The 20,886-nt window shown below is 38.3% G+C and overlaps 1 protein-coding gene across 1 annotated transcript in view; it reads right to left on the minus strand.

The window, feature by feature from the left end:
• The window catches only part of RNF17 (ring finger protein 17), a 514,511-nt gene that overhangs the window by 145,454 nt on the left and 348,171 nt on the right, over positions 1–20,886 (minus strand). The window contains exons 9-11 of the mRNA XM_053705579.1: positions 19,222–19,327; positions 15,294–15,356; positions 5,486–5,598 (exon numbers count right to left, since the gene is read on the minus strand). Coding sequence (XP_053561554.1) covers positions 5,486–5,598; positions 15,294–15,356; positions 19,222–19,327 — 282 coding nt within the window. The remainder of the gene's footprint in view (positions 1–5,485; positions 5,599–15,293; positions 15,357–19,221; positions 19,328–20,886) is intronic.

Consider the following 20,886-nt stretch of genomic DNA (forward strand, 5'->3'; position numbering starts at 1 on the left):
GTGTATGTATGTATATATGTGTATGCATGTTGGGTGTCTGTGTATGTATGTGTGTGTATGTGTATGTATGCGTTTATATGTATGTAAGTGTGTATATGTATGTATATATGTATATTTTCTATGTATGACCATGCATATTATGTTATAAACGAAGGAAGATATAATATGCATTACTGTTGTATTTGTAATACTTTTTTCTCCTTTTCCATTTATATATTTTTTATTTATGTATTTTTATTTAGTTTAATTTTTTTTTAATTTTCAGTGGTATGACTTAGTGGTAACAATTACTAGTGCCCCCCCCCCCAGTTTGACTGTGATATCTTATGTGTCCCCCCCTATATATTTTTTCTAGAGTCGCCACTGACTATGTCCACAGCCCAAGGAACTAGAATATCTGATATTCATGCTTGACAAAAGAGAAAGTCAGCCCCCCACTTGATCTGATCCCGGGCGCCGACCCTTCATGTTGACTTAGACTCAGCCGCAGGTTTCTTTGATTACTTCCCCTTGTTCCAAGACTGATTGGATTCCCAAGAAAACTTGGACTGTTCCTGTTTGGAAAACGGAAAGGAAGACTACGATTTAAACAAAAATCACTTGACATACTTTGGGTCTGTTTTTCTAGTCTAGTAGTAGAAAAGACCCTTCCCACCAGAAAAATATCAGGAACTATATCTGCAAAACCATGCCCAAACAAGAATCGTACCCTTTTAAAAAAAAATGTCTGAAGCTTGGACTTAGAGGTAACATCAGCTGACCAAGATTTAGCCACAAAAACCAAGCGGGCTAAGACAGTGAAGTCACGCTCCCAGACTACATTTTTTTTTTATCTTAGCATCAATAAATGAATTGGCTAGATTGAAAGCCTTAATCCTATCTTGGATTTCCAACAGAGACTTCTGTTAAAAATGATTCAGACAAGACATTGCACCAAAAAAATGCAGCACTTGCTATAGTGGCAACAAACTACAAGTTGCCATAGAAGACCCTGATAAACCCTTATCAAAGAAGCCACCAGCTTCTTGTCCATGGGGTCCTGAAAGGAGCAGCTATCCTTTATAGGGATCTACCATAGGAACTATGTGCCATGAATCCAAAATGGAGTCAGCAACAAGAAACAACTTTTAAAAAAAGGGAGACAGAGAAAAAGGTATCCCCAGCTTCTCATATTCCTGTGAAATAATCTCCACAGAGGATGAACATCAAAGAAATTATTAAAGTGAATGTCAATTTTTATGCTAAAGTGCCCGGTTTTTAAAACTTCGATTAAAAACAAGGGCACTTTAATTCATCAAAATTTTCATTTCACTCCTGTTGTGAAAAAAAACTTACCTTTTAATCTTCACAGCAGCTCCATCTTCCTCCACCCGTTTCAAAGCCTCTTGCTGGGTCTAAAATGAGGCATCCGGCTTCCTCCAATCACAGCAGTGAATCAGACACTGAATCCCCCGGGGGGAAGCTGTGATTGGAGGATGACCTATTAATCATTTCTGACACCAGAAATGGCTTGTGAGACTGAAGGAAGCTGGAGCTGCTGTGAAGTTTAAAAGGTAAGTTTTTTTACAGAACAGGAGTGAAATGTAAATTTTGATGAATTAAAGTGCCCCTGTTTTTAATCAAAGTTTTAAAAACCGGGCACTTTAGCATCAAAATTTACATTCACTTTAAGTTACTAGATTTCTTAGGGTTGACAACGACAGAAGAAACAAATTCGTTCAAAGAAGCCAATACTTCCTTTAACATTACACAAAGGTGTTCAAACTTAAATCTGAAGTATACTACTCCAGTATCAGATAAAGGAATTATACTGTCCAAATCTGAGATTTTCCCCCTCAGAAGCTACCGACATGACCTACAGACCTACGAGGAAGGACAACCTGCGTAGCAATAGGTGGAACAGAAACCTTACAATCTGAAAGATTACATTTCCTCTTGCGCTTTCACTTTAGCAAGGGAAAAGCAGATCATGCTGCAGATACCACAGAAGATACCTGAGCAGCAATTTCCGCAGGCAAATAAACTCCTCCAGGAGCTGAGAGGAACTTACAGGGCACTGTATGTGACACCATAGAGGCTTGGGACGTTTGAGGAGAAAGCTGTGGCACTGCCTGAACAGCATCATCATAGAGAGCAATAATTTATCCTTTTTTAATAAATGTATTATGCATCTAAAAACAAAAAACAAATGCCTGAACCATATCCTAGTTTGCACAAAACAAAATGTGTTGAAATAAAAGGAAAATATATATTTTTTTTTTTCAAAAAACTACTATCCCTTTAAGACAAGTCTTCGGTAACTCAGAGCATAGTACAAAATCAAATTAAAAATTCAAACAGCAGGACATTAGCCACAATCAAATAAACAACTCAGACCTCTTTACACCACAGCAAAAGCTGAGGCACCCTACCGGATTTCAAAAGTTTTCACTACTCACAAACGGCTCTCCATTTCACAGACAGACCTGAGGCTGCTCTCTCGCTCTTGAAAAAAGTCAGTATCCCAAAACACTGAATTCACAATGCAACTCCGCTTCAGAGCGGAAGAGAAGTGTGTCACATGACCGGCTTCATTAGGAACTGCACATAAACTAAAAAGCGCATGTTCCTACCGAAGCAAACTGCAATAAAATTAAAAGTCTGCCTCAAACAGAGCATCAAAATAAAAGTCACAAGTCACTTTCCACTTGGGTTTCCTATATACCTTAAGGATAATAATGCCCAAAAATAAAACTCCAGCCTTTTCAATTACATAAAAAAGTCCAAAAACAAACACTACCACAGTGAATCCGATAAACAGTCTCACAATATGTCACACACAGTGTAGCCTGCACACTGCCCCATATATTCTGACTATAAAGGATTTAATAATGTCCCATTTTTATTTCTGCAGCACTTACCTGCAATCTAGCTGTCCGGCAGAAAGACAGCTCACAAGGTGTGAAAGGACACAAACTCCTTACAGAGACCTGTAGAAAAAAGAAAGAACAAAGTAACTAACTCTGGCTTTAGGGCAGCAATATGTTAGGAAAAGTAAGCACCACCTTACAACTTCCTAATGGCTTAAAGGAACACTGAACCCAATTTTTTTCTTTCATGATTCAGATAGAGCATGACATTTTAAGCAACTTTCTAATTTACACCTATTATCAAATTTTCTTCATTCTCTTGGTATCTTTATTTGAAATGCAAGAATGTAAGTTTAGATGCCGGCCCATTTTTGGTAAACAACCTGGGTTGTCCTTGCTGATTGGTGGATACATTCATCCACCAATAAAAAAGTGCTATCCAGAGTTTTGAACAAAAAAAAAAAACCTTAGATGCCTTCTTTTTTCAAATAAAGATAGCAAGAGAAAAAAGAAAAATTGAAAAAAAGGAGTAAATTAGAAAGTTGCTTAAAATTGCATGCTCTATCTGAAACACGAAAGAAAAAATTTGGGTTCAGTGTCCCTTTAAAAGCCACTACTCAGCTGCAGAGATTGATGTGGACACAGCTAAACCCCAAATCCTTGCTTGCAGGGAAAAGTATATAAAAAAAAAAAGAAAATTTATGCTTACCTGATAAATGTATTTCTTTTTTGACACGATGAGTCCACAAATCATCTTAGGTACTATTGGGAATACCACTCCCGCCCTGCAGGAGGCGGCAAAAAGCACCACAGCAAAGCTGTTAAATATCACCTCCTTTCCCTCCACACCCAGTCATTCGACCAAAGTAAAGGAGAGAAAGGAAATAACAAGGTGCAGAGGTGTCTGAAGTTTATAATAACCAACAACCTGTCTTACAAAAACAGGGCGGGCCGTGGACTCATTTTCTCAAAAAAGAAATAAATTTATCAGGTAAGCAAACATTTTCTTTTCTTTTTAATGACACGATGAGTCCACGGATCATTTTAATTACTATTGGGAATCATTACCCAAGCTAGAGTACACAGATGATACAGGAGGGACAAGACAGGGAATCTAAACGGAAGGCACCCATGCTTGAAGAACCTTTCTCCCAAAAGCGGCCTCAGCCGAGGCAAAAATGTCAAATTTGTAGAATTTTTAAAACGTGTGAAGAGAGGACCAAGTTGCAGCCTTGCAAATCTGTCCACAGAAGCTTCATTTTTGAATGCCCACAGGGAAGCAACAGCACTCGTGGAATGAGCCGTAACTCTCTCTGGAGGCTACTGTCCAGCAGTCTCATATGCATAAAGTATGATACTCTTCAGCCAAAAAGAAGTAGCTGTAGCTTTCTGTCCCTTACGTTTTCCTGAAAAAAAACCATGTCCAAAGCAGAAGACTGACGAAAATCCTTAGTCGCCTGCAGGTAAAATTTTAAGGCACGAACCACGTCCAAGTTGTGCAGAAGCCGTTCCTTTTGAGAAGTATGATTAGGACACAAGGAAGGAACAACAATCTCCTGATTAATGTTCCGATCAGAAGAAATCCTAATTTAGTACGTAAAACTACCTTATCTGAATGAAATATAAGGTAAGGAGACTTATTCTGTTTTCATTTACTGTTTGCAAGATGACTGCCCAGTGCCTTATGATGTAAAGTTAAACATGCAATCCAACTTACAGTTTAGTAGAATCCAGCAGAGTAGCTTAACACAGACAAATTCCACAGCAGAGATTTATGAATCCTTCAAGCTTTATTGTTGCAAAACAAGAATTCTGAGGTTCCAGAAGTGGTAATTGCCAGATAGAAAGAATTTGCCTCTACAAAGCTATTAGCAGAGAGTTCTAGCAAACTTACACATTGAAAGTGAAACTAATTTACACACACAAGTGAAACAAAAATGGAGGCAGGAAGTGACCTCAAAAAGGTCAGAGGTAGCACATAGAATATACATTAAATTGAATGCAATAATAAAACATAACACTAGACGGAGCACAAGAACTAAAATAGCACTTAAAGATGTACATATGAATATATGGACAGAACACTCCCCGTCTGGTATCTGTAGATACCACTATATAAATCAAACAATAAATAATAAACATAAAAATGTTGATTGAAGTCTCTTTATCCATGAGATATGCAAGACAAAGAATGAGAGAAAAATATACAAAATGCAATTGCAAACATAAGTCCATGTTGTTTTAACATGATAATTCTTGAAGAGAAGCAGGGCTGGCACTGTCCCCTGTAGTCATCTCTCTATTGTAATCCTTACAAATTGTCAACCAGTGTCTATGTTTATAATCACAGTCCATGTGAAATAGAAGAAGTACAACTTCTGTAATCCAAAACCAGGTACACTGGTAAGAAGTGTAGTAGCTTGAAGATGGTTCTCTTTATCAGGTCCCACAAACTGAAATGTAGTACTGGTTGATGTTGTATCTGTAGCATTTAACAAGAATGCGGGTCCTGTCAACCATGTCAATTTCATGAATTGTGCTGAAGTTAATGACCTAGTTGCAAGATCTGCAGTATTTTGGTTAGTAGGTACGTAATACCATTGCTCTGGTTTTGTAGATCTCCTGCTGTGTTCTACTCTGTTGTTGATAAATCCTTCATGTGGTTTTTCTTCAATGTCAGTCACTTTTAGGTAGGCCACAGTTGCATTAGCTTCTGTAGATGCATCTGAGAAGATGTAGATCTCTGTAGCTGTTGATAGAGATGTAAAAGCATAACACCGTGGAATACAGAGCTTTTCAAGAGCCTTCAAAGAATCCTTCCACTTTTCCCAGGTCTGATGTTTCTCTGTAGTTAGTAAAGTATCCCAGGATTTTGACTCAGATGAAAGCTGTCTAAGCAGAGACTTTCCTGGTATAGTCACTGGAGCTACAAACCCCAGTGGGTCATAAAGACTGTTAATAATTGATAAAACACCACGTCAAGTGTATGGCTTTTCATCAGTAGAAACTTTGAAAACAAATTCATTAGTTGATATGTTCCAATGTAGACCTAGACTTCGTTGTACAGGTGGTGTATCTGTACCTAGATCTAAGTCTTTGAGGTCCGTTGCATGGTCTGCTGGAGGAAAGGCTTTCAACACCTTGCTGCTGTTTGAGACTATTTTATGAAGCCTTAGGTTTGCTACAGATAGCATCTTTTGTGTTCTTTTAAGCAGATCAATGGCTTCTTCATCTGTCGGTACAGACTTGATTCCATCATCCAAATAGAAGTCTCTTTCTACATATTGTCTGGCATCTGTTCCATATTCCATTTCACCTTCTTGAGCTGTTCTTCTTAGTCCATATATTGCCACTGCAGGTGATGGACTGTTGCCGAAGACATGCACTCTCATGCGATAATCTATTATCTCAGCACTAGTATCATTGTTGTTATGCCACAAAAACCTGAGGTAATTCCTATTGTCTTCTCTAACAATGAAACAATAGAACATCTGTTGTATGTCAGCCATGAATGCTACAGGTTCTTTCCTGAACCTGATCAATACTCCTAAGAGACTGTTAGTAAGGTTAGGTCCAGTAAGAAGAACACTATTGAGTGACATGCCTTCATACTGTGCACTTGAATCAAACACAACCCTTATTTGACCTGGTTTGCGTGGATGATAGACGCCAAATGAAGGAAGATACCAACATTCTTCACCTTCTTTTAGTAGAGGAGCTGGCTCTGCATGCTTATTTTCAAATATCTTCTGCATGAATGATACAAAGTGTTCTTTTATCTTCGGATCTTTCTTTAGAGTACGTTGTAAGGAAGAAAGTCTAGAGAGTGCTTGAACTCTGTTGTTGGGTAACCTTTGTCTTGGATTGCGAAATGGCAGAGGGGCTACCCAACTGTTTGAGTCATCCTTGTAAAACTCTTTGTCCATTAACTTGAGAAATTCTTTATCTTCGATAGAAGGAGCTAGTTTATTGTCATAATTAGTTGTAGTAGGTGGCGCAAAACAAGTTGCTATTCCCAATGTGTCTTACTGTAAATATGTGTGATAATATGTGGGCTCAATATATGTTAATGTTTTGATGAGTCCTAATTTTATATTCTCTTTTGGAAAAAAATGGATGTTGAAACTATTTAAGAAATAAATATGATCCTTTATTTGATTATGGTAAATTTACCCAATAGTAGTGATGCTAAAAGTACAGTTAAACAAAAATTATTACAATTCCTTCAAAGTTTAAAAAATGACACCGGTGTCTCTATGTATAAAAATGTACATAATATATAAAAAATAAATTAAATTAAAATAATAACGTTGAAATCTTATAATTTATACAGTTTTGGGTTTATCACAAGTTGTAATTTCTAACAGAATGTTTGTAGATACAATTTTATAGTGGATAAAACAATAGTTGCTGTATAGTTCATATAGGATACTTTGTTTCAAGTTCAGCTATGCAATTGAGATCTTATCTTAGGCAACTATATATCAAATGTAGAGGTATGTTGGTGCGATTTTTATCACACTATAATATAAGTATACAGATTAGTACCTTGAAGTGTATCTGTTTGATATCACTTTTGTGAGATAATTGCGGTTAAATAAACGCTGCTATGCCAGTGTTTTGATTAAGTTTCAAGATCAAGCTGGTGGCAGTTCTATATGAGCTGCTGGCGGTTAAATAAATGCCGCTTTGGTTTCCTCTTATTAGGTGGGCTTATCTGTTTGCTGCGAGAAAATTCACTTTTATATAAGTATTTGGGTAGTTGTCGTGGCCGCTCAGTTACCTTATCCTTTGTCGGTCAGTGACCGATCGCGCTCTTAATGGTTTCTTGGTGGGATCTTCGTTGCGGTTAAGTGCTAACCGTTTGCTGATGTTTTTTAAGTATCTCCGGTTTTTCTATTCTGTGGCTTGTCTGTCGGTCAGTGACCGATCACGATGGTATGGTTGTTGGATAACCTCCTGATGTGGAATTTTTGCGTGCCTTTCCGGTCTGTTGTTCCCAGGTTTCTTAGATGTCGGTCAGTGACCGATCTGGGTGCTGAAATGTGGTTGTTGGGATAAGTAGAAAGTTTGTAGGATAAGTAGAAAAAGGATTTCTAGTTATCAATGTGATCTTTGCGGTTAAATATATGCCGCTCAGTGGGAACTTGAATATTTCAACTGGGTATAGCTGGTATTCACTTTGTCTTCTCAAATCCTGTGCAGGTGTGCAACCAAATTTTCACAATAAATGCAATAAGTTAGCAAAGGATTGCACCCACCAGCAAATGGATGATTAACCCCTTAATACCCAAAAAACGGATAACAGAATATTAAACGTTTTATCACAGTCAAAAGCACAGTCTCACAGGTCTGCTGTGAGTGATTACCTCCCTCAAAACTAGTTTTGGAGACCCCTGGGCTCTGTAGAGACGTCCTGGATCATGGAGGAAGGAATAGGAAGACTGTGAGTGAATTCTTACTGCGCAAGAAAGCGCCAAAATAGGCCCCTCCCACTCATATTATAACAGTGGGGAAGCTCAGCAAACTGAATTTATTCATAAATAAACGACAGCCATGTGGAAAAATGCCCAAAAATTTTTATCACCAAGTACCTCAGAGAAAAACGATTAACATGCCAGTAAAACGTTTTAAAATAAAATTATGAAATGATACTAATAAGCCTGCTGCTAGTCGCTTACACTGCAGTGGGGGCTCAAATATAAGTTAAATGTACACAGTATTTTCTTAGTGAAGTTCCATTCCCCAGAAATACCTCAGTGTAACATACATACATATCAGCCTGATACCAGTCGCTACTACTGCATTTAAGGCTGCACTTACATTATATGGGTATTAGCAGTATTTTCTCAGTCAATTCCATTCCTTAGAAAATAATATACTGCAACATACCTCCTTGCAGGTGAACCCTGCCCGCTGTCCCCTGATCTGAAGTTACCTCACTCCTCAGAATGGCCGAGAACAGCAAATGGATCTTAGTTACGACCGCTAAGATCATACATAAACTCAGGTAGATTCTTCTTCTAATGCTGCCTGAGAAAAAACAACACACTCCGGTGCTGTTTAAAATAACAAACTTTTGATTGAAGATATAAAAACTAATTTTAATAACCACAGTCCTCTCACACGTCCTATCTATTAGTTAGGTGCAAGAGAATGACTGGGTATGACGTAGAGGGGAGGAGCTATATAGCAGCTCTGCTTGGGTAATCCTCTTGCACTTCCTGTTAGGGAGGAGATATAATCCCATAAGTAATGGATGACCCGTGGACTGACTACACTTAACAGGAGAAAGTGAATTTTCTCGCAGCAAACAGATAAGCCCACCTAATAAGAGGAAACCAAAGCGGCATTTATTTAACCGCCAGCAGCTCATATAGAACTGCCACCAGCTTGATTTTGAAACTTAATCAAAACACTGGCATAGCGGCGTTTATTTAACCGCAATTATCTCACAAAAGTGATATCAAACAGATACACTTCAAGGTACTAATTTGTATACTTATATTATAGTGTGATAAAATCGCACCAACATACCTCTACATTTGATATATAGTTGCCTAAGATAAGATCTCAATTGCATAGCTGAACTTGAAACAAAGTATCCTATATGAACTGTACAGCAACTATTGTTTTATCCACTATAAAATTGTATCTACAAACATTCTGTTAGAAATTACAACTTGTGATAAACCCAAAACTGTATAAATTATAAGATTTCAACGTTATTATTTTAATTTAATTTATTTTTTTAATATATTATGTACATTTTTATACATAGAGACACCGGTGTCATTTTTTTTAACTTTGAAGGAATTGTAATAATTTTTGTTTAACTGTACTTTTAGCATCACTACTATTGGGTAAATTTACCATAATCAAATAAAGGATCATATTTATTTCTTAAATAGTTTCGACATCCATTTTTTTCCGAAAGAGAATATAAAATTAGGACTCATCAAAACATTAACATATATTGAGCCCACATATTATCACACATATTTACAGTAAGACACATTGGGAATAGCAACTTGTTTTGCGCCACCTACTACAACTAATTATAACTCTTTAAACTTTGGGATAAAGTTTACTTCAGGTGTGCTAGATTCCCCACCAGCTAGACAGTCTAAACCTACCAAAAATTTAGTTTATTGTCATGCTGTGTTGTGTGGAACACTGTACTTCCAATGTTGTCATCATCTGGTAAGGGAGTAACTATATCATCTTGACTGGCATAGTATGAATATTCATAAATTCCAGGTTTCTCCTTTACATGGTAGTGATTTGGGCATGGCTCAAAGTAAGATGGACGTCCATTAATTAACACATTAGTTTTCAAGGAGTTAGTAATATCTGTTCTGTAGATTTTTCCTATACAGGCATCTCCAACTATTACCCAGCCAAGGTCAAGTCTCTGAGCGTATGGAGAATTATGAGGTCCATTACATTGCTGGCGTACCTTGTGTATTCTTAGAATGTCTCTACCAAGTAAAAGCAATATCTGGGCATTCTTCTCTAGAGCTGGTATGCAACTAGCTATGTGTTTCATGTGAGGATGGTAATGTGCTATTTCTGGCGTAGGAATCTCATCCCTGTTATCTGGAATTTGATTGCATTCAATAAGTGTAGGTAAAGGCAACTGTATACCATCTGTAATAGAAGCTATTATGAAATCACTAGCTCTTCTTCCTTTTGTTTCAAACTGACCTGCACATGTACCAAGGGTGTAAGATGAAGGATTACCATTTACGTTGAATATGTTGAAGAATTCAGTTCTAGCCAGTGATCGATTGCTTTGATCATCCAGAATTGCATACATTCTTACTGATTTATCAGGCTCTCCCTTAGAATACACTTTAACAAGACATATTTTAGAGCAGGACCTTCCACTAAGTCCTTCACCGCATATTTCAGTACATTTTGAAGCAACAGATGTTTTGTTTGTTGTCTCTTCTGCTTTCTCCCCGCCATGCTTTTCAGTAGGGACAATACTTTCAAGTGGAAGGGAACTTGAAGACTCTGGGTGGAGAGCAAACACATGTCTGTCACTATTGCATTCTGAACATCTAATATTGGCTTTACAGTTTCTAGAAAGATGATCTGTTGAAGCACAGCACATGAAGCATAGTCCATAATTTTTAAGAAGCTCTATGCGTTCTTGCAAAGGTTTTTCTCTAAAGCTACGACATTTCTTAAGTGGGTGAGGCTTCTTGTGCAATGGGCATTCTTGAATTAAATTCTTTAATTTCTCACTTTGCATTTCCTGTCTGGAAGGTGCTACATCTGTCTTTTGGACAAATACTGATTTCTTTGAGTTCTTGAATCTTGAAGTTTCTTTCTCATGTTCTGGAGAAGTCACCGCCCACTGATTTAATTCGGTTAAAGAGAAACTTGGATCATTTCTTGTTTTTGCTATGTCTTGGATGAACTTACTGAAAAAGGAAAAGGGAGGGAATGATACATTATTCTCTTGCTTGTATCTTGATCCTTGTGTTGCCCATTTATCTTGAAGAGCATGAGGTAACTTCACCACAATTGGATTTACACCTTGTGCAGTATGAAGATAACACAGTCCTGATAGACATGGATCTGCTTTAGCTGCTTCTAGTTCCAGCAGAAGATCACTTAACTCTTGTAGCTTGAGATTGTCTCTAACTGTGACTTTTGGAAATTTTTGTATTTTCTTTAAAAGAGCATTTTCAATTACTTCTGGACTACCATAAGTCTGATCCAAACATTCCCAAATCATTTTTAAACCTGCAACTGGGTTGTCTACATGGACAGCTCTGAGCCTCTTGACACGTTCTGCAGATTCAGCACCTAACCACTTTACCAGCAGATCCAGCTCTTCTCTAGCAGATATACCTAAATCTTCAACAGCAATCTTGAATGTAGACTTCCAAGACCTGTAGTTCTCTGGCAGATCATCAAATTTTGTAAGACTTGTATTAGTAAGCTCACGTCGAATCATATACCTTGCAAACTCAGACATCTCTAACCTTTCAGTCTTTGTTACTGGAGGTGCCTGAAGATCACTTGGGTAATAGGAATTGAATGCTGAGGGATAGTATAAGTTCGCGGATACATTTAATCCAGCTGAAGCCTTTTCTTTCACTGATCTTAATGGAGGTGACTGTGATGGACCCCATACTTGTTTGTTTACAAGAGGTTGTGTGATTTGTGCATTGACACCTGAGCTGCTTATCCGCTGAATTGCATCTGTTCTGGCATGAGCAATTGGATCGCTATTGAGATGTAAATCATTTGTGGTAGGGTGCACATCATTCCAACCTCTGTCTTTATGAGCATTGCCTCCTTCTTCCTCTTCAAAGGAGTTGTAGTGTTTTCCACTCTGGTTAAGAACATAATCACATGTTCTCTTCTCTGGGTAGTCTGATCCCACCAGACTGACAGAATATTCTAGGAGCTCTTCTGTATTGGCTGCCTCAAGTACCTTTAATCTTGCCATGGCGACAGCTACTACTTTTTCATTTTGCAGTATTTCTAAATCTGTTTCTTTTTTCGCTGCTTCTAATTCTTTTTCCTTCTCCCATTTTGCTGCTTCTAATTCTTTTTCCTTCTCCTGTTTTGCTGCCTCCATTTTCAGTGTTGCTTCTTTTTTGCTAAAAGAGGCGCGCACCATTGCAGCTTCTGCTTCTGCACATGCTTTGATAATGGCGGAGCTTATAGATGAAGAGGAAGTACTTTTAGATTTAGCAGAGCGAATTGTTGAGGCAGCACGCTGTGATCTGGATTCTAGCAAGTCTGCAATCCTGCTTTCAACTGTTGCTAATGTGCTTTGCACTAGTTTATTGCGCTGTAGATTAGATTCATTAAACTGGGTTTGAATTTGCACAGTTTCCTCAACATTAGTTTTTGATAGCAGATTAAAATATTTGCGTGACAACCTTTCATAATTTTAATAACAAGCATTAAGTCTGTCAGCAATCTTGTTTAACTGTTCTTTGTCATTAATAGTTTCATTTGCTAAAGATACACATTTTCTAAGCTTCTCCCACATTTGATCCAATGCATCCACTAATTCATCTTTCTCAGCTTGATAACTTTGTATGACTTTCTCAGTGGGTTTTATTGTACGCTGTGGTCTAATGCTCTGCTCTTTCTCCTGTGACAGTGTATCTTGTATTGCAAGTTCTTTTTCAGACATTTTAAGTAACTAGATTAGAGCTATTTTAACTGCAGTCATAAATTTCTCTGAGGAAACTGACAGTTTATACAAAAGTTCAGTTTACACTTTTCAGCAGCAGATTATCTTGTGTGAGACAGTGCAGGTGCTTAATGGAATCTTCCTTGTTAAATGCAGAAACATTTACTGAGCTGTGTGCAGCAAGCAATGCAGCTTCTCATTTATATTATATAAAGTCCTTAGTTACACACTGAGCTGTGTACAGTTTACCAAACATGAAGATTAATAACTCTGAAGGTATTCTTTTTACTATTCTGTTTTCATTTACTGTTTGCAAGATGACTGCCCAGTGCCTTATGATGTAAAGTTAAACATGCAATCCAACTTACAGTTTAGTAGAATCCAGCAGAGTAGCTTAACTCAGACAAAAATTCCACAGCAGAGATTTATGAATCCTTCAAGCTTTATTGTTGCAAAACAAAAATTCTGAGGTTCCAGAAGTGGTAATTGCCAGATAGAAAGAATTTGCCTCTACAAAGCTATTAGCAGAGAGTTCTAGCAAACTTACACATTGAAAGTGAAACTAATTTACACACACAAGTGAAACAAAAATGGAGGCAGGAAGTGACCTCAAAAAGGTCAGAGGTAGCACATAGAATATACATTAAATTGAATGCAATAATAAAACATAACACTAGACGGAGCACAAGAACTAAAATAGCACTTAAAGATGTACATATGAATATATGGACAGAACAAGACTCGTACTGCAATGCAGAGAGCACTGACACTCTGCAAGCAGAAGAAATAGCAACAAGAAATAAAACTTTCCAAGATAAAAACTTAATATCTAAGGAATGCATAGGCTCAAACGGAGCCCCTTGATGAACTTTGAGAACCAAATTAAGACTCTATGGAGGAGTAACTGGCTTGAGCACAGGTCTGATCCTGATCAAGGCCTGACAAAAGGATTGCACATCTGGAACATCTGCCAGACGTTTGTGTAACAAAATAGATAAGGCAGAAATTTGACCCTTTAGGGAACTTGTCGATGATCCTTTCTCCAAACCCTCTTGAAGAAAAGACAAAATTCTAGGAATCCTAACTCTACTCCAGGAGTAGCCCTTGGATTCACACCAATAAAGATATTTACGCCATGGTAAATCTTTCTAGTTACAGGTTTACAAGCCTGAATCATGGTCTCTATGACCGATTCTGAAAACCCCCACTTGGATACAATTAAGCGTTCAATCTCCAAGCAGTCAGCTTTAGAGAAACTAGATTTGGGTGAAAGAAGGGTCATTGAATAAGAAGGTCCTTCTTCAAAGGAAGTCTCCAGGGTGGCAGAGATGACATGTCCACCAGATCTGCATACCAAATCCTGCGAGGCCAAGCCGGTGCAATTAGGATCACTGAGGCCCTCTCCTGCTCGATTCAAGCAATAACCCGAGGAAGAAGAGCAAACAGAGGAAATAGGTATGCTAGACTGCCAACAGCGAACCCAGAACCTTTGAGAAAATCCTGGGAGCTGTGGCAAGACCAAAGGGGAGAGCCAAAAATTGGAAGTGTTTGTCTAGAAAGGCAAACCTTAAAAACCTCTGATGATCCCTGTGAATGGGAACATGCAAGTATGCGTCCTTTAAATCCACTGTTGTCATAAATTGACCCTCTTGGACCAAAGGGAGAATGGAACAGATAGTTTCCATCTTGAAGGACGGTACTCTGAGGAATTTGTTTAGACTCTTGAGATCTAAAATAGGCCTGAAGTTAGACAGGCTAGAAGGTTAAACTAAAACTACAGAGCACCTCTACACCTCAGCAATACTTTGCTGAGGTGTCTACCTGACCGATGAAGCCGTTTCAGATCCAGGACTCGTAGCAACAGAAGAGTACAGTCTCTGTTTAAACACGCAAATTAATTCTGAGATGCGTATTAGACAGATAGCGACATAAGAACTTCTACTCTGTTGTCGGAAGTGAAGGGGAAAAAGGGCGCCAATACACAAATGCCGCCTCCTCTTGTCCCGCCCATCATGGGCGTAGCCAACATATCAATCTCCCGGTCTGTATACTTGTTAAAGTAAATGCCAGGAGATATAACCACCGCCATTACAGATACCTGCCCCAGTGCCTGCGACTCTGCTGTCTCATAGTGTCTCCTGATAACCAGGAGCATTTATGTAATACAATATAAAGTGCCCCTTTCTGAATAAAGGCTTCCTTATATGTTCCTCATATGAAGTAATGTGCCCAACTTTTTCTGACTCCGTTATCCCAGAAATCAAGTCTGCACTTACCTCCTCTTCTGCCCGACAGCAAGGAAGATCCCAAGTTTGAGATGTCCTCTCTCTCACATGGACCTGTGGCAAAAAAAGAAAGGACTGAGTAAGACTTCTCAGTTTTTCAGAGTTAGGGCAGCATCAGTATGGGAGGCACAGTGAGAATTATGTCCCACGAGTTTCCATTGCTCTAAAGCCACCACTGCTCTACTGAAGAGACTGATATGGACTACGGCTAAACCCCAAGACAAAGCAGAACAATGTTGTACTACTTTGCTGTGGTGCTCTTTGCTGCCTCCTGCAGGGCAGGAGTGGTATTCCCAATGGTAATTAAAATGATCCGTGGACTCATCGTGTCATTAAAAAGAAAGAAATTCATTTCTTCAGACACCAAACTTCACCTCCTCCATTGACAAAGGCAAAGATAATGACTGGGGATTATGGGTAGGGGATTGACATTTAACAGCTTTGTGTGGTGCTCTTTGCCTCCTCCTGCTGGCCAGGAGTGATATTCCCACTAGTAATTGAATGACGTTGTGCACTATCCATATCTTAGGAAAGAAAGAAAAGCACTCTACCAGGTAGAACAGCAGCTCAGTAGCTTGTTCTATGGCGAGTTACCACCAGAGAACAGCCTCTTTTAGCCCAATTGTGCTTTTCATAGAGAAGACCTTTCTCCTGAAATATATCAGTCTGATCCTGCCTAAGTAGGTCACTCCAGACCCAAAATACCAGGCATTCCTCCTTTGAACAAGGAATATGGCAACCCCAGATGATCATTTCATCCTTCTTTGGGCATCGTCAGTGAGGTGCAGCCATACTCCTCTAAGCACATTTTGGAGACTTCCCCAGGGTCATTATGAAAATATAAACAGAAAGAGAAGTGCTCTACCAGGAACAAACAATTGCTCAGTGGCTTGTTCTATGGGAGTTGCCATCTGGGGACAGCTTCTTTTAAGTTTAAAGCAACTTACCTTTAAGCACCTTCCTCTACTATTTATACAGCAGATGCAGGAGTTTGCATCCAGTAGAAGGGCCTATTCGACGAAGTGCAAGCACATCTGTCAAGGAACAGCACACTGTAAACCAGGGAAATGACTGATAAATCAACATTTGGCCTGTGACATCTCGACACTGGGAGATTTATAATTGATAAAGAGTCTTGATAAAGGTCAATGCCTGACCGAAACGCGTCGACTGGTAAGTGATACTCTGATAGGGAGCTATTTTGTAAAAAGTCTGCACTATTATTGTTCTTGTATCTTTGACAGAAAGGATCAATATGGCAGATCACTGACTGACCGATTGGGTCATCACTTAGGAGTCTTATCCACATCTAACACTTGGGAGAAAAAACACTGGGAGGAATACCACTACATCTGTTTGGGACAAACAAGTACATTTATTCATTTTTTATTTTTTAATTTTTCACATCTGACATTCTCCACTGTTGTTTGACTGTTCACTTTGTTTCAGGACTTTTTTTGGATTTTTATATTTTTATTTTTATATTTTTATATTCTAAATTATTTTTTATAAGGTTTTTTGGAGTTTGCCATTGTACACTAACACTACACAATTTAACGATTGCTAGTTGTGTTCACATCATAGGTTTACACTGATCTTTACACTGTTCTTTGTTAACCTTTGTATGCACTTTATTATTTCACACTGATGTGTTAATAAGATCACCCACAAACAACATTCAATCCATTTGCTTTAAAGCACTGCTAAGACACATAGCTTGTATCATTGACTCACAACATATCAGATTTCCAAACCAATCGAAGTACTGATAAAATCAAGTTTTGGATACATCTGTTTTTACTGATTGCTTTTACATTTTGTTTTAATTATTGTAAATCTTGGATCCAGGATATATGTATATATATTTTAACTGTTTTCTATGTTCATTGTAATAAATGATTTAATTTCACTTAGACCCAGCCTTGTCCTTTTGGCGCTTTAATAATAATTTTTCTTTCTGAATATCCACTTTTCTGACCACTAGGGGTCAATTTATTAGAGCAAAGGGTCCCTTTTAGCATCAGGCGCTTAGTGTCCACCCAGATACAGAGATTTATAATTGCCTGGCTGAGCTTGTGTTCACTTCTCTGTCCTTGAGGCACTATTGAGGATTATAATGGGTCTTAGATAAGTTAGAGAACACCCATCAAGCCTATGAAGATCAGCAGCACTTCTGAATTCACTACTTTCCATTTTGGTGGCAAAAAACTGACTGAAGGGTTACGGTGAGGAATTAGAGCTCTAGAATGAGTATTTTTGCCTTGTTCTAGTGGACTGGAGTGCAAGCCCACATGTGATCTTCTGGACTCACCACCTCAAGAAAGAAAACACCAATTGTATTGTGGCCCTAAGCTTATGGATGAAAAATTTATTTAATACAATTTTATGTTTAATGGTATGCAAAACCCGAGCAAATACAAAAAATAATAAGAATTCTTCACTACACAAATGTAATTTTTTGGCAATTTACCTGAATATGCTGGTTATAAAAGTAATATTATCGTACAAGGCTTCCACAGGAGGCAATCAGCAAAAATCCAATGGACCAAGGATAGATCCAAATAATACACGATAGCAAGTGTTTCTGTATAAAGGTAATAAACTTTACTTAAAAGGATTAAAAACAAGCAACACATTTCTCAGCAACAAGTTGTTTAATCAGGCTTATCTTATTGATCTATCCTTGATCCATTGGATTTTTGCCGATTGCCTCCTGTGGAAGCCTTGTCATAGTCTGTTGGGTGACTGTATTGATCCCTTCCTGCCTGAATAGCATCAATGGAGATGCTTTACCGAATGTGAGTATATTTCATACTATATACACCATTGCTCTTTGGGTCCAAACTGTACTAGGCCATATAGGCACCTCTGTGTCTCCTTGTATCTTTATCACAGAATATCCATCTCAATTCCAAGAGGTTGGTCTGCTGGGTGACTGTGATAGATCCCAGACTGCTTCTACTGCACTAATTGGAGTGCTTCTAAGATTGTGAGTTTAATTAGCACAACTTGATCGTATATATTGTGTGGAACAAACAATATTGGGCCATGTGGCGCATCTGTCTTTTTTCTTGTTTATAGATTCTTTTCAGAATGCATTTGAACAGTTTTTCACCACTAGAGGGTGTTAGTTCACATATTTCATATAGATAACACTGTGCTCGTGCACGTGAAGTTATCTGGGAGCAGGCAGTGATTGGCTAAACTGTAAGTCTGTCAAAAGAACTGAAATAAAGGGGCAGTTTGCAGAGGCTCAGATACAAGATAATCACAGAGGTTAAAAGTATATTATTATAACTGTATTGGTTATGGGAAACTGGGGAATGGGTAATAAAGGGATTATCTATCTTTTAAAACAATAAAAATTCTGGTGTAGACTGTCCCTTTAAATCAGACTATTAACAAGACTAGAAATTATGCAAGAAGCATACAAATGCTTAATTTCCAGTCCAGTGCTACTGTTTTTTTATGCATTTGGCATATTTGTAATATTTTAATATAAAATGTACCAGCTCCCCCCACCCAGTATACATTTCTTATTCATCTATTTTTTTTTGGCTGGTGTGCAAGAGCCTTTCAGAAATGGTTGCATTACCGGAGATGATGGCCTCATGACTGCTAGTTACTTCGAGTGCCAGAGATATTGTACACATGTGCAATTACAGTTCAGTATCTGTGTTAACACTTTCACAGACTTTTTTTTGACTGAGTCGGGGCAGGACAAAGTTAAATAGTATGCACATTTTTAAAAGATAACAATATCTTTTAGATACTGGAAGAAACATGTCAGTAATTAAGTCTCTTTAAACAACAACAACATTATTGCTAAGCTCCATATATATTAATTGAATTGGAAAAGTGTCAAATGGTGTCACTAAAATAAAAGTTTGTGTGTTTACTACCTCAGTTACTTTCTCACAGACTTCTGGGATCCAATGGCCATGTTGCTTCAAAATGTCAGACACAGATGCATTGCTGCAATATATGTGAACAGACATTATACTTCCAGAAGATATTGGAGGCTCCTATAGAAGTAAACATAAAAAAAAAGACAATTGATTAAGAATTAGATTATGCAATGCTGCAGAATATAAGACAATTGTGTTTCATTTAAAATCTCAGGCACAAAACAAAGAAAAACAATTTATGCTTACCTGATAAAGTAATTTCTTTCATGGTGGTGAAAGTCCACGATCCATTACTCAACATATTTACTCTTCTCTACCACTAAGAGGAGACAAAGGTTTCAAACCCCAAGAACTCTATAAAACCTCTCACACATACCTCAGTCTAATGTATAGCCGAGCAAGTGAGGCAAGAAAAAGGAATAAGAGCCATAAAAGAAGCAGGGAAAAAAAGATGTGCTAAAAAAAATCTAATCCCAAAAAAACAAATAATGAGGGCCTGTGGACTCTCACCACCATGAAAGAAATTTCTTTCTCTTACAGTGTATCCGGTCCATGGCTTCATCCTTACTTGTGGGATATTCTCAATCCCTACAGGAAGTGGCAAAGAGAGCATGCAGCACAGCTGTCCATATAGCTCCCCTCAGGCTCCGCCCCCCCAGTCATTCGACCGACGGTTAGGAGAAAAAGGAGAACCATAGGGTGCAGTGGTGACTGTAGTTTACAAAAATAAATTTAAACCTGACTAAATTGCCAGGGTGGGCCGTGGACCGGATACACCGTAAGAGAAAGAAATTTATCAGGTAAGCATAAATTCTGTTTTCTCTTACATTGGTGTATCCGGTCCACGGCTTCATCCTTACTTGTGGGAACCAATACCAAAGCTTTAGGACACGGATGAAGGGAGGGAACAAGTCAGGTAACCTAAACGGAAGGCACCGCTGCTTGCAAAACCTTTCTCCCAAAAATAGCCTCAGAAGAAGCAAAAGTATTGAATTTGTAAAATTTGTCAAATGTATGCAGTGAAGACCAGGTCGCTGCCTTACAGATCTGTTCAACAGAAGCCTCATTCTTGAAAGCCCATGTGGAAGCCACAGCTCTAGTGGAATGAGCTGTAATTCGTTCAGGAGGCTGCCTTCCAGCAGTCTCATAAGCCAACCGGATGATGCTTTTCAGCCAGAAAGACAGAGAGGTAGCAGTCACTTTTTGACCTCTCCTCTTGCCAGAATAGACGACAAACAAGGATGATGTTTGTCTGAAGTCTTTAGTTGCTATTAGATAAAACTTTAAAGCACGAACCACATCAAGATTGTGTAACAGACGTTCCTTGTTAGAAACTGGATTAGGACACAGAGAAGGAACAACTATTTCCTGGTTAATATTCTTATTGGAAACCACTTTAGGAAGAAAACCAGGTTTGGTACGCAAAACGACCTTATCTGTATGGAAGACCAGATAGGGTGAATTACACTGCAAAGCAGACAATTCAGAAACTCTTCTAGCAGAAGAAATAGCTACCAAAAACAAAACTTTCCAAGATAATAACTTAATATCTATGGAATGTAGAGGTTCAAACGGAACCCCTTGAAGAACTGAAAGAACTAAATTTAGACTCCATGGAGGAGCCACAGGTCTGTAGACAGGCTTGATTCTGACTAAGGCCTGTACAAACGCCTGAA

This window comes from Bombina bombina, chromosome 3 (genome assembly GCF_027579735.1).
Source record: "Bombina bombina isolate aBomBom1 chromosome 3, aBomBom1.pri, whole genome shotgun sequence".
Taxonomy (NCBI): domain Eukaryota; kingdom Metazoa; phylum Chordata; class Amphibia; order Anura; family Bombinatoridae; genus Bombina; species Bombina bombina.